Source organism: Bipolaris oryzae (genome assembly GCF_000523455.1).
Source record: "Bipolaris oryzae ATCC 44560 unplaced genomic scaffold scaffold_75, whole genome shotgun sequence".
NCBI lineage: Eukaryota > Fungi > Ascomycota > Dothideomycetes > Pleosporales > Pleosporaceae > Bipolaris > Bipolaris oryzae.
The window spans coordinates 41,243-54,858 of record NW_006911351.1 but is presented as its reverse complement, the minus strand read 5'-3'; the positions used below and the strand labels follow the sequence as shown (position 1 = coordinate 54,858).

Below are 13,616 nucleotides of genomic sequence, written 5' to 3'. Positions count from 1 at the left end.
GGGGCGATCAGGTCGGTGCCGCAATGTAAAAATAGCGACTTGCTACGCGCAAGACGATGGCAATAGCAGCAGCAGAAGGAGTGTCGTCTTGAAAGCGCCGACGGACGCGCCCCAATGCTCTATTTCGTCGACAGACTGAATGGTTCGATGGCAGCGATGCGCTCTCTGACAATGAGTCCAGAGGCGGGTTAGGCAGGCCAAGCGGGTGAGGCGGGGACGAATCAGGGCAGACCAAGGTAGGCCAAATGAATCCACGCCACGCGTTTCAGCGCCGGTGTAGGCGGTTTCAGCCTCAGGCGCACAGGGCCAGGGCGCGTGTGCTCAGCAAGAGATGATGATGATGTATAGTACAGGCAGATATTACACAACGAGCCGGAAGGTCAGCATGAGGAGAAGGACAGTGCAGAGCGAGAGGAATCCTGATCTTGAACTGATAGGGGCCACCGAGGGCTTATGAATGCGCCCCAGAGCTTCTACTGTCGCAGGTGGACGCTCAGATGTCATCGAGGATGCATCCAAGAGCCCCTCACCCCCCCATTCACGGACAGCTGGCCGCCCGATGTGTGTCTGAAGAGAGAGCAAAGGGGCCAAAAACCAAGTGCAGCATGACGGGCGACAGGCAGGGCTGCTTGCTTTTGCACAGTCAAAGAATGGTCGGGGTGAGTTGTCGGGGTTCAAGACAGTATGGCTAGCCGGGCATTGCATCATTGCAACCACTAAACTCCCCACCTACCCGCCCGTTGCCGCTAGCCTAACACGCCTACCGCCGACCGCCTATACACCATACCACCCACTCCTCACCTTCTCTACCACTTGCTCCCACTGCACTGCTTCCAAACATGGCAGACGGTATGTCCATCCATACACGCTAGTCTTGATCCGCATGCACACTCACACTCACACTACAACCAGCACTTCCCTCGCCCATTCCCCAGCCCGAGGCAACTCATGCGTAAGCGACACATTTCTTCTTCTTCTCCCTCCCTCCCTCCCTCCCTCGCCAGGCTAACCCCCTCGTCGCAGCGCCTCGGTCTTCACTCCAATCAACCTTGTCCTCCTCTCGCTCTTCGGTGTCCTGGTCTACCTCCGTCTCAAGCCCTCGACTCCTCAGACTCTTCCGCGGGCTCCGCCCCCAACCGTTTTCCGTACCTTTACTCCGCCCTCGCTATTCCCTTATAATGGCCTCAACAATATGCCAGTCTATCTAGCTGTCCGCGGACGTGTTTTTGATGTCACCCCCGGTCGCAACTTCTACGGCCCTGGTGGCCCTTACGCAAACTTTGCTGGCAGGGACGCCTCGAGAGGCCTGGCATGCGGCAGTTTTGACGAGGATATGCTGACCAAGGACTTGGACGGCCCCCTCGACACGTTGGAGGGCTTGGATGATGAGCAGATGGATGCATTACGAGGCTGGGAGGAGCGATTCAGTGAAAAGTACTTGGTTGTGGGCAAGCTGGTGCCCGTGGGCCACCCGGAGGCTGAGGAGGCCAAGGCTTAGGCTCAGGCACTTGCCAATGCGATACGACATTCCGTGCTACCTTGGATGGAAAAAAACAAACAGGACAATTTACCGGGCTTTGAGAAACCCTCATGCCATGACAGTTCTGACTCGGGCTTATCAAGCCGAGTGCGTAGAGCGAGTCATAGACTGCTATCAAACACAAAGTATAGATTTAGAAAAGTTGCTGCTGCTGCGGAAAGAAATGCTGAAATCATAAATACCCACCTGGATATCCTTCATTTCTACAAGATTCCAGGCTGTACCCGCTATCTAGATGCCAACAGGTGCCTATCGTCCACTCTCTAGCGTCAATGTTCCCAATGCGGGGTTCGCCCCGATAGGCAGTTGCATCCCACCTCTTTCCCTCTTTGTCCGATGACAATGGCGTCTATCGCGTGTACCGACTTCTCCCGGTTCTCACTCTCTCAAATCCTACCTTATCCGTAATGACGTGTTGCTGTCATGTCAATTGCACGCCCTGTGTACTTGACATGCAACACACCAAACATTAACTTGTTCAATCCCACATGGTTGCGTGAGAACATCTTGGGACATACCGAATCATTGCCATGAATCAAATAATTGCTGGCCATTTTGTTGGGTTGCTACCATGGTTCTTACTACTGGTGCTCGGCGTTGTTCTCTACGCCTGGAATAGGAGACAGCCGGGCCAGAGTATCAGAGGCAAACAAGTACATCGCTCGTATCCTTCACTGCACATTGTCAGCATAACTGACCTCCATTCAGGATGTGCAGCCAGTTGCATATGTGGAAAAGAATCCTTCTGTGAAGGAGCACTCTGAAGCAGCATACTACTCCATCGAGCCCCTCTCAGACTTCGATCTTGAGACGACGGAACCACTCCAGCTGCGGCCATTCAAACCAAAGTATCATATGACCATGGGTATGTCTTGCCATGATAATTCCAGCAAACAGTAGATATATCATTTAGTTGCCAGGCTGACACAGTGTTTCCCAGCCCTTGAAAACACGACACTTTCCGACCTCGTCGCCATGGACAACACCTACTTGGAGCGTCTCGACATTCGTCGCCAAATCATCCAGGACCAGCGACCAGAGGTCATAGCCTGCAAACCGCAAGCCATTTCCGCAGTCATGGAACTATACGAATGGGCCATAGGAACCTACCTACCCCGTCGCTTCCCTTCCATCTATAGCATCGTCCACCTTCCCCCCAGCGAAGACACAGCATCAACAACCTACCTAAAAAACCATGCCACAAACACCCTAATTCCCCTCCATGTCACCTCTCCAGACCTCGCCCTTCAAATCCTCGGCGAAAACATCGACACCGAATTTCTCTTACTCCAAAAACAAGACAACCCATCTTCCCAAGCAACAGAACCATACCGCCTAACAGCTTTCATAAACTGCTTCCCCGCCGGCTTCTCCACCCTCTCCAAACTTGGTCTCTCCCTCGCCGCCATCCACGCCCCAGTCCCACACTACGCCGAGAAGCTAGAAAAGAGCATGGACCGCTACTTCTCCGCGCTTCCCGTTGGCAAAATCGTAAAGCGCGTGAATTGGAGCATTAGTACCACGGGAGACTTGTTTTGTCTCGCGGGGGCGCATATGAGTGAGAGTGAGCTGGAGATGCCGCAGGAGCGCGAGAAACAGGAGGAGAATGTGGATTTGGGTAAGACAGTTGTGAGGTGTGAGAGACAGACGCTGCATCGGTTGCCGAGGACGGGGGCATTGGTGTTTGGGTTTAAGGTATGTCACCTATCTCTTACACTGAAGAAACCGATGGGAGACTGAGTGTACTGACGATTTCACGACAGACGTATATCTATCCCATCCAACAAATGAGAAACGAAGGAAACGGACTTGTACTCGCCGAAGCAATCGACGGCCTAGGTCGCGGCACAGTACCCAAAATCACAGTATACAAGCGCCAAATAGTCTGGGGCGAAAAGGTAAAGGCCTTCTTGAGGGGAGAAATCAACGCTTGAAATAGACCCCCACGCGTGTTTGTATATATACCTGATATTCCCCCAGTCCCTTGACTTGGATATATACATATATATATACCCCCGTCCATGCAAAATGTTGATAAACACTTCTCTACACAATGTTACTTTTTGCATACAAAAAAAGGGGAGGTTTCCTGTGGTACAAGCCACAAGAAAACTAAACCCAGCATATAAGTACATACGATAAAAAACCTTGCTCATTCCCCGTATCTAATTCCATCCCAGCAAGACCCCCCCTAGACTCCCATCTTTCTTTCTTTCTTTCTTTTTTCCCACCAAATAGCGTACCAAGGTTTCCTCAATACACATGCCCATTCCATGACCAGCCACCCAAGAACCTAGATCGATCAAACACCATTCCCCACCACCACCACCACCGCTGACTTTTGGCGCTAAAGCAAAAAGCCACGCACGCATGCCCGAAAGAAGGAAGGAAAGAAGGGAAAAAAAGTAATTCAGTATCCCCCTCCCCCCACAATCTAAACCCGATTCCCAAAGCAAAGGTTGCATGCAAAGAAAGAAAAAGGTCAACTTGCATACGTATGTTATGTGTATGATATGTATGTCATGTTATGTACCTCTTTGTGTAAATAGACTAGCCCACCATTTCCTTCACACTCATCCACACAAATCACCTCCGCATACCCGACGAGTTAACCGGGGTACCACGCTTCATCATGGGCGGCTTGACAACTGCGGATTTGCCAGGCACAGGAGGTTTGTTGGCCGGGGCAGCCGTCTTATTAGCGAAGAATTTATGCGCAAGGGCTTCCTTGGGCGTGAGACGCTTTTCCACGTTCATGTGTAAGGTTGCGCTGAGCAGGTCTGCTAGGTCGTTCAGCTCTACGGCGGTGGGGCCACCGTTTGAGATGTTGCGGGCGGCGTCGTGGACGCGGGTTTTCATGTCGCGGGGGATCTTTTTTTGTTGTTCGATTTTGCGAATGGAGAACTGTGGTGTGGGTTAGTTATCGGCTTTTTTTTTCACAGGGACTGGGATGTAAAAGCTTACCTTATTGAACTGGTCGACTTCGCGGCTGATGAACTTCAAGGGGGGTCCGAGTTCGAAGTTGTCAAGAACATTGTTGACGAGACCTTTCTTGAGGAGCTTCTCGCTTGGCCATCCCAAGCAGTCCATGAATGACTTGATCATTTGGTTGTTGGATCGCCCGGTGAAGAGAATCTTGCCGGTCCAGAGTTCATACACCGTGCAGCCTACAGCCCACATGTCGACAGGATATCCTACTTCCATGCCAAGTATAATCTCGGGTGCACGGTAGAATCGACTGACAAGGTACTCGGTGCGTTCAATGACGTCTCGCTTGTCGACGGCGGTACCGAAATCGGCAAGCTTGATCGTCTTTTTGTCAGCAGAGACCAAGACGTTGTCAGGTTTCAAGTCGAGATGGATAACCTGACAGTTCTGCAAGTGCTGAAGACCAAGGAACATCTGGCGTGCATATATCCGCACTGCGGGGAGTGTTAGACCGTGACCGTTGGTCTCCTCTTTCAGCAGATCTCGCAAGTTCTTCGACATGTGTTCGAAGACTATGCACAAATGGCCCTTGTGATCAAATGAACCCAACAACCGAATGATATGACGCTTATCCTGAGGATCTGCTTCGTTGACTTTGCGCAAAAAGTCCATTTCCTTCTGACTGGCTCTCCTCATCAAGTCGTTGCGGCGAATCATCTTGATGGCCACAATTCTTGGGCTGGCATCTCCATTGTCTGCTCCCACCTCTTCTGCTTGTGCGACATTGGCAAACACACCCCGGCCAAGACCCTTAATCACTCGATAACGTCCACCATCTACCAACTCATTACTGATCAGCTTGTAGTATCCCTCGGGATCGTCCCAGTTATCCAGCAGCTTCTCATCGAGAACGGTTCCTTTGGCGGCAGCATTTGCCTCGGTTTCCACATCTTCCTCTTCCTCCTCATCATCATCAGACGCAAACATGTCGAATTCCTTCTTTTGTTTCTTGACAGGTGCCACCTTCTCAGCCGGCAAAGTGGAAAGATTCTTCGGGTCGGTCTCGCGATATGCATCCGAAGACACTTCGACATTTTGGTTCTTCTGCGCTGCTCGATTCCGGTCGTCCAACATATCCTGCATAGGATCGTAATCTGCTGCCGATGGGCTCGCCGCCGCCGGACTGTTTCCCTCGCTGAATTCTCCCTGCTTGTCAATCACCATAACGTCAGGTGATGCTGGTGCAGATTCAAAGTCGCCATTGCGGGGTGATGCAAAAGGAGATATGGGACTATCCGCAAATGCTGCTGGCGAAGCGTTGTTAGGCGTGTTCGCTTCTGACGCATTAGTGAGAATGGCTTGTTGCAAGAGGTTCTCTTTGCTCTTTTGTTGCTCAGTAGCAGCACGTATGGCAGCCCAACGACGGCGCTTCTCCTCGCGCGATTCCTGGGTAGGCACTTTATCTTCGACAGGCGCTGGGGTGAAATCAGTGGTATCATCATTCATTTTCCTATTAGCAATTGTCAGCATCCGTTGAAACGCTAATTCGGTAAAGAATGTCCTTACATTTCAACATCTTCAGAGACGCTAGCCTGTGCAACGGCGGTCTTCGCGCTCTCGGACGGCGTCTGCTGCTCCTGTTCATTTGGCCTGCGAGTCCTTGTTTGCTCGTGATCTTTGTCTCGTGGCTGCTGATGATTGGTCTCTATGGGGAGTGCTTCGCGGAAGTTGGGGACTGGGTTAGAGTTCTCAACCTCGGCATATGAGATTGGCTTCGCATGCGATCTATCTATGACGTCTTTGCGCTCTCTTGCAAACGCTACTGGAGGCTGGCCTGTAGCCCGTCGAGGCTCACCGTGTCTGCTACGATCAGCATGGTAACGCTTGTCGGGACGACCGCGTGGCGGAGAAGCCTTGCGCTTGTAGCCCCGGGTATCACTGCCACTCTGTTCGGCTCGGCTCCGTCGATATGGCGATGGCGAGCGGTCGGCTGCACGGTTCTTCCGAAATGGCGAAGGCGATCGTGACGGGGTTCGCTTGCGGCGATATGGCGAAGGAGAACGACTCAGGGCGCGGTATTTATCATGGGCACCATCTAGTCCAAAGGACCTGTTTGAGCCGTTAATCGCAGATTCGTTGCGCGAGTTGACTGTGTTTGCCTTGTGTCGGGTGTCGGGGAGCTCGCCCTCTGAAGCGGAACTCGAGTGAGACATTCTGAAGATTTTCGCGCTGCTATGATGGCTTCAGAATGGAGGTTCTGGGCGTCAGCTGGACTCTTGTTGACGAGAGGACTGAGTGTCTCTATCACTGACTGTGTAGCAGAGAAGTAGAGACAGGTGCGATTGCGCCAGAAAAGCGAGGACAGACGCGCTGGTGAATAAGGAACTCGTTAGGGTCTTGTCGCGACTGGATGCGCGATCAGCGGGGAAAGTGCCCTTCAAGTTGGAGCTTGAGATGTTACCTAAGCAAGCCACGTGAAACTGACGGCTGATGAGCTGTGAGCCGGTGAGCCGCATTTTTGGCCAATCGGAGGGTGCTAGTCACATGACCTATGCTGTTTCATCCTGATCTGGTGGCATCATTCATTTTGGATATTGCGTCTTGAAGCATATCAACCATGCTTTCCGAAGTGATGATGACACATGTTTTCTCAGCCTTGGTATGATTTTGAAAGAATTCAAATTAATTCTGCAGGACTGTAGATAAGCTGCCGTGTTTCAAGAGGTGAGATGTCAGCGATAACACACCCTTTTCAGCAACACCAATATCCACAGGTTCCAAGTATACAATGTAGGAACTATAACGTTCAAACCTAAAGAATTGACCTTGTCAAGGATAGTTGCAACCATGGTTTCATTCTTTCCACTGATTTCGACTGCGGAAGGCATTGCTGAGGATAAATGGGTCACGAAGGAGTCAAAGCATATTCGCAAACTCCTACCCATGGTAAATTCGAGTAGTGAGGTGAGACTGACTGTTAAATTTCCAATCACTCGGGGTATTTGATCGAATGATCAGTTGAGACTCTTGCAAACATGGCTGGCAGTTCTCAATCTATTTGCTAGAAAACATTGTAATTCATATGGAACTCGGAACTGATGGAAAGCCAAACGGACGCTTGACTATATATAACATGTCGAACATGGGGCCTTGACACTCTTAAACTGATGGCGCTTATTGTCCAGAATTAGCGAGTCTCCACATGCTTATTCTCCATCATGGGTTGTATGCAGGGCTCTTGGATAGGAAACCCCATAGTGGAGATTGAGGGGTCCATGGGTCCATGGAAAGCCTTGCTCTGGTAAAGGACACATGACATTGTTTATCTTATGCGGTGGGGTGATCAGGAGAGAGAGTTACCGTGTTTCTTTAGGAATAGTGAAAGGAAATGGCGGGAGTCAGGGATTTTTTTTCTGGTGTGATGTGGAGATGTTGTGCTGACAACAGAGACCCATAACCAGCATCAGGGATCCATGACTTCGTTTTAGCGGACAAAGTACGTCGAAAAGAGAAAGTCGATGCTGAGTTGATGTGAGGAAGTCCTAGTAGCAGATAGAGTGAGACTCGTGCCAAGGCATTAATCTACTGATTTATACGGTTTACAATAAATCTTTTTGAAGCAAATACATCATGCGATGTTAGAACAGCTGTTTTGTCAATATGACAAGTCGGTGTGACAATTGCTGCGGTTTTCTTGGCGAACGTGGTTGCCGTGCCATCGGTATACGCTGCCACCAATCGCTTTACGCTTGGGGAGGGCTGAGCAGATCTCGGTTTACGCGGAAGCAATGATTGAGATAAACGGAGTAACTAAATACATTACTTAGAGTTTGCCACTTAACTGTGCGGACGATGACAGCGGGAAATGCTGCTGCACGCGATCACGACAGCGCGAGTAAGAAACCACCGCGAGGGTGTCGAGTCATGAATCAAGAACCGCAATGCCTACTGCGTTTCTCCGCACCAGACCCGCACTCCATCGCCTACCCATGTGTTTCACGTTCAAGATCTCCATGGTGCAGTGAGGCGCAGCGCTCGTGTACCATACCCGGTCCTGTCGCTTGAAGCCAAGCAACCCCTCAAAAAGGGCAAACGCCGGAAATATTTTAGTAGTACTACGAGTGACGTGCCTGACTTATAGTTTCCGACTACAGCTCGTTAGTCGGTTTACACAGCCACCTCAGGCCATACGGCCAGGATGGCAACTGGAGATCAGCAGTAAGTGTGCAGCGGGAGTCTATTGTAGGGGATCGTCGGGGGAAGCGGGTAGGATAGGGTGCCAAGGTCAAGATTAGCGGTTAAGGTGCACAATGAGCGGTTTCACGACCATGTCCATGGGAAAAACGAATGAATGAGAAAAAAGATTAAGACAGGGTCTAGAAAGAAGGATCATCGTGGTGGTAGTTGTAAGAGTGCACCTAGTGTAGAGAAGTGATAGTCGTAGTCCAGCATGGCCACTAGCTGTTACCCCGCCCTTACAAATCTTTTAGGAATTCTTATCAATCGTGTTAGTTTAGGGATGTATAATAGGCGGTGAAGTTGTATCGAGTACAATCCATGTGCAATGCTCGGGGAGCGACAAGGAGTCGAGATGTGATGGCGCGTGCATGGGCACGTGACTCTTGGTTGCCGAGGCGGACGGCGATGCTTGGAGGATTAATATGGGTTAGTCGGGTGGTACTTTGTATCTAAACATGTAAGTAGACCCCTTCATGACTCCGGACCACAGTCTAGTATTAGTACGTGTGTGTGTGTGAAGAGCCGCCTACTTTTTTTTTGTCGTCTACTAGTTGTCTGTCGGTTAGAGACGCCCCACACATGCGGTCCGTGAATGAACCAATGGACCCAACTCGTAAAACGGGTGCGTGTGCTAAATTTGAGTGTGCGAAGTCGGTGTCGGCGACATTGTTGCGAGGCTAGTTTGGGTGTTATGTGGAGATGTCAATGGAACCATCGCCACCAGACAGCCGGGTTGCGAAAAGCCGGAGTGTAACATGCCATAGAAGGATATGACCGACAGTAGTTGAATGTTCCCACTAAATAGACTCTCCGTCAGACGGCCGCACAAAGCCACTGTTTGGGAGACAGGCCGGAGTAATGGAAATTGAGGATGGGGACACCGGTCCGGTGAAGATGCATAGTGTTGTTGTTGTTGTTGTCAAAACCCGATTCAAAGCCCGCGCCCTATAGATAGGAGTAAGTAGATAACAATAGTAGTAGTAAGTAGTAGTAGTAGTCTTTGCCCCCCTAGCATAAAAGGATGCCTCCGCGGCCCCGTTCCCGGTGCTTGCCAAAACTGGATAGCCCGCGCCTTCCCCCCCCCGTATGCGGCGATCATCCGCAATTGAGATTCGCGAGCCAATCCATGCTACGCACTCATGACCAGCGACGTTGGACCAGACCGAGCCCGAACAGCGCACAGCGCGCGCAACACACGACAACGCTCCCGCACACGGAGGTCAGTCGTCCGAGAGGCGCTTATTTTTAATAATTTTTTTGATAGTTTGTAAGGCTATATGGAGGACTTTTACCGGGCATCCGGAGGAAGCGGATTCCAATAATGCACACTCAATGTCGATACTCGGAGCATTGGCAGAAACAAGCTATGCCGAAGCATTGTGTTCTTGTTCTGGCGTGCGCGCACCCACACCCACACCCACACATGGCCGTATCAAAACCTTGGATAATGGAGCCAGCACAGAACCAATAAGGCCGCGAATAGCCAAAGAGGTACTGCAATGCATGCTATTGCAGCAGTAGGCCTTTATTTGACGCGAAGTGGCAATATGTCAGAGAAGGAAGTAAAACACGTGGTTCTTGAGCGACCACTGGCGAGTTTGCATGGTGAAGCGCGCTAGAAGAAAGGCATTGCCGTGGCGTGTGTGGGCTAGTTTTGGGCGGGCCAAGGGGCCAGGAGGCGCTGGGCGAATGGCGGTGGACAAATCCCAATGGCAGGTCCCCTATAGTACATGGATAGTAGGTACAATACGTAGAATACGCATGCACAAGACGTGCAGCCACATTTCTGGAATGCTTGTCGCGATGGTGAGGCAACGAGGCCCGAAAATCATCGGAAGAGAGGATACTTGTACGTATTTGGTTTTTTGACGTGACCCTGACACTCAAAGGTGGCGTGTCCAAGCCGGCCAATATATACTAGGCGGAGTTGAGACCTGCAGCCTGTGAGACGCTGAGTCGTCGTGGTGAAAACGGCAGAGGGCGACGGAGACCCTGGTAGACCACGTGCCGAACTGTCGGGTTGCGGTGGCTAGCCGGCGGCAAGGTCTGCAAGATGAGCGACATGGCGTGCGGTCTCGACCTCGATCCATCTGCCATGTCAAAAGGACTAGGGTTGCGAGCTTGTGAGCCCGTTGTGCCCTACGTCATGGACCGGTCAAAGACGGCCATACCGACGCGACACGATTTCACATTGCTGCGCCTGGCTTGAGTGTGCTGATGGCCTGCTTCACCACGCCATGCCAAGTCACTTCTTGGCTGCCAGAGACTCCTTGTTGTTGTTCTTGTGCATGCATCGTACTGTCTACGTGTGTTGTTGTTATTGTTGTTGTATCGATTATATAGGTGTACATGGACATTGTATGGTGAGGTGTAATGCATGTGTCACGGTCAGGGGACTTGGGGAGCGAGGCGGCGATGCAGCGATGCAGGAAAGGATGGGCTGCAGATCAGAGCGGGAGGGGCGAATCTAGGCGGGCTGATGCATGGAGATTACATAGCTAAGTACATGGTGGCAGGGCATTGTTTCTGCCTCTGGTTGGCCTGGGTTGCCATTTCTAGGCACAAGAGGAAGAGGGAGAGGGAGAGGGGAAAGTAAGTAGGGTATGCCGTTCTCCCAGTGCCTGCCGGCATAGGGGAATGAACATGAGCGGGCAAGGCCCAAAGTGAGGGCGCCCTGCATACGGGGGGGGCCAAGCTAGAGACTTGAAGAGCGATGAGGATTATTGACGGCATGCGGATATGTATAGACAATGGGGTAGGTGATACACGAGCAGCTCCAATTCGTGCAATGGCCGACTGAATTGGAGTAGTGTGGCGTGTGGGGGACGGCGCGGGCAGCGGGCCCCCAGTGCCCTGGGGGTTTGGACGATGCATTCTGCCCGAGCATTTACACAGGCCAACCGGGCCACCCTCCGGTGCGCTGCGACATGTCGTCTGCGTGATGCTTGGCCAAGGACAGCCTGTGTGGGGGAAGCTTGGGTTTGCCTCTGTCGGGGTGGGAAATGGATGAGTAGGTGGGGTGGATGGGCATGACTACTCTACACCTACTAAGTAAGTAGTAAGACAGAGCAGACGGAGCTCCGTCGCGTGCAAGCTTGTTCCTCGACGCTGCTCGTCGGCGCATGCGCACGGGCGGTCAAATGATCGGGGACTCAGGCTTGGGTTCACGTCCAAGGGCGGGAAGGCCATCAGACGTGGCTAGAGCCATGTACCTAAGGGACGCTCTGTCGTCGACGACTGGCACCCATCTACACCTAGCACTCTCTCCTATGTGCGCCATGTATCGGCAGCCAATAGCAAGCACTGCATTCACTGTCTTCTAGGGGTTAACATGCCTCATAGGGTTAAGCGTGCGTCGTCAACGTCGAAGCACGCTGCTCCATGGGTCTCAGCAGGCACAAGGGCAGACGGCGACGGCGACGGCGACACCTCTCCGCATGTGCGTGTCGTCGTCGTCGAGGGCAGACGGCGAGCATGCTGTAATTCACCGAAGCAGTGCGGAAGTAGTTGGCAGCCCAGCCTTGACGGACATACCGTTTTTCTTGACTCCTGGCGCCAACGGGCACGTCGTCTTCGAGGCCCAGCATGCCAAGGGAGCTCTGCGGAGGCTTTTCACCCAATCTCCAGCCAAGCTACCAAGGCGCTTTCATCCGGCTTCTGGGGGCAGCGTCATGCCCATGGCTATGCCCATGGTGTAGCTCTCCGTGGTGGCGCTCCATGCCCTAATGCACGGGCGGGAGACCATGTTCCTGCACCCATCCAGCTAGTAGGTGCCTCGCCGTCGAAGCAGAAGCCTTTGGTCTGCCATGCCCTGTGCAACGTCGGTCTGCTTCCTATGCCACCCGAGCGTAGCCATGGCCCGTCGCCAATTCACCCTCGACAAACTCAAAATATACGTCATGCACTACTGCAGCCTTGGTCCTCCCAGAGCATACTGCACCCCTCCCAGGCCACATCCTGGGAACGCGCTTCAACGAGGCGGCGCAGCCAACAACTTCTGCGAGCTATCGGCCCGATTGCAGATTGCGGTCTTCTGGCACCCATCAAATCAAGGTAGTGGTAGCGCTGGGTGCCGTGGGGCCAACTCCAAATAGGACAAAGAGACGAGAAAAAACAAAAATATCGTCAAAGTGCCATTGAGCACACCGTGTCCAAACACAGGCACACACATGTACCCAAGTACATGATAGATACGAGAGTGTATGTATAGTCTGATCGCGGCCTCGGATGCGCTGGGAAAAAAGACGCATTCAGATGATCTACCGCACGTCACGGCGCCAATGTCAAGGCAAGGCGACGATCGACGACCTGGGCTGCAAAGGCGTGACCTAACCGTACCTACCTATGTAGTATATCTGGATGTATCTATCAGTACTATAGCAAAGGAGGGGGGTTGCGTAGGGAACGAGAGGAGAGAGAAGAGAAGAAAAAAAGGGTCCGGCCCATTCTCAAGTCAATGGGCTTGATGATGCACATGGCGAGTCGCGGACCAGCCGCGCACACATGGCAAATCCAACGCCATCAGAAGCGGTTCCAAGGGGGGCCCATGGACCATGATGTCGCAAGGCATTCGCGTTCGCTTCGCAAGCTTGTGGCAGTATCTGTTTAGGAGCGTCGGCTCTAGCCTAGTCGCAGAGCGCAGCCGGCTAACCCGATTTTCCCCATGGTGGTAGGGTGTGTGTGGTGCGCTAGATGGTTAGGTCGAGCTGCATCCGCAGGCTGGTGTTTAGGTGGGCGACGCCTTTGAAACTTCGTTCCAGCTCTGTGTGCTTGTCTTGTCAGCAGTTCCGCATAGGAGGTTGCCGGCCACTAATGAACCTCAGGCCCAGTGCCCCAGCGCAAGATATACAGAGTTAATGCCCAAAGTGCATGACCCATCTTTCTCTGCACTGCACATGAAGTCCCTACT

At 52.2% G+C, this 13,616-nt stretch overlaps 5 protein-coding genes across 5 annotated transcripts; 4 read left to right on the top strand and 1 right to left on the bottom strand.

The window, feature by feature from the left end:
• Nucleotides 1-839: 839 nt before the first annotated feature.
• Nucleotides 840-1,498, top strand: COCMIDRAFT_5747 (uncharacterized protein; the record flags this gene model as incomplete). The annotated part of the gene is made up of 3 exons (XM_007690274.1): nucleotides 840-849; nucleotides 913-952; nucleotides 1,024-1,498. 3 exons carry the CDS (start codon nucleotides 840-842, stop codon nucleotides 1,496-1,498), a joined length of 525 nt encoding a protein of 174 aa, XP_007688464.1.
• Nucleotides 1,499-2,070: 572 nt separating this feature from the next.
• COCMIDRAFT_96794 (uncharacterized protein) lies at nucleotides 2,071-3,474 on the top strand (the record flags this gene model as incomplete). The annotated part of the gene is made up of 4 exons (XM_007690304.1): nucleotides 2,071-2,193; nucleotides 2,249-2,405; nucleotides 2,481-3,235; nucleotides 3,304-3,474. 4 exons carry the CDS (start codon nucleotides 2,071-2,073, stop codon nucleotides 3,472-3,474), a joined length of 1,206 nt encoding a protein of 401 aa, XP_007688494.1.
• A 652-nt stretch (nucleotides 3,475-4,126) lies between these two features.
• COCMIDRAFT_96757 (uncharacterized protein) lies at nucleotides 4,127-6,681 on the bottom strand (the record flags this gene model as incomplete). The annotated part of the gene is made up of 3 exons (XM_007690303.1): nucleotides 4,127-4,444; nucleotides 4,505-5,978; nucleotides 6,035-6,681. 3 exons carry the CDS (start codon nucleotides 6,679-6,681, stop codon nucleotides 4,127-4,129), a joined length of 2,439 nt encoding a protein of 812 aa, XP_007688493.1.
• A 4,789-nt stretch (nucleotides 6,682-11,470) lies between these two features.
• Nucleotides 11,471-11,851, top strand: COCMIDRAFT_96747 (uncharacterized protein; the record flags this gene model as incomplete). The annotated part of the gene is made up of 2 exons (XM_007690302.1): nucleotides 11,471-11,721; nucleotides 11,764-11,851. Coding segments are annotated over 2 exons (339 nt in total), but the record flags the coding sequence as incomplete, so codon positions are not given.
• Nucleotides 11,852-12,038: 187 nt separating this feature from the next.
• COCMIDRAFT_26753 (uncharacterized protein) lies at nucleotides 12,039-12,764 on the top strand (the record flags this gene model as incomplete). The annotated part of the gene is made up of 1 exon (XM_007690283.1): nucleotides 12,039-12,764. The coding sequence occupies one exon, from the start codon at nucleotides 12,039-12,041 to the stop codon at nucleotides 12,762-12,764; it is 726 nt and encodes a 241-aa protein (XP_007688473.1).
• Nucleotides 12,765-13,616: the final 852 nt, after the last annotated feature.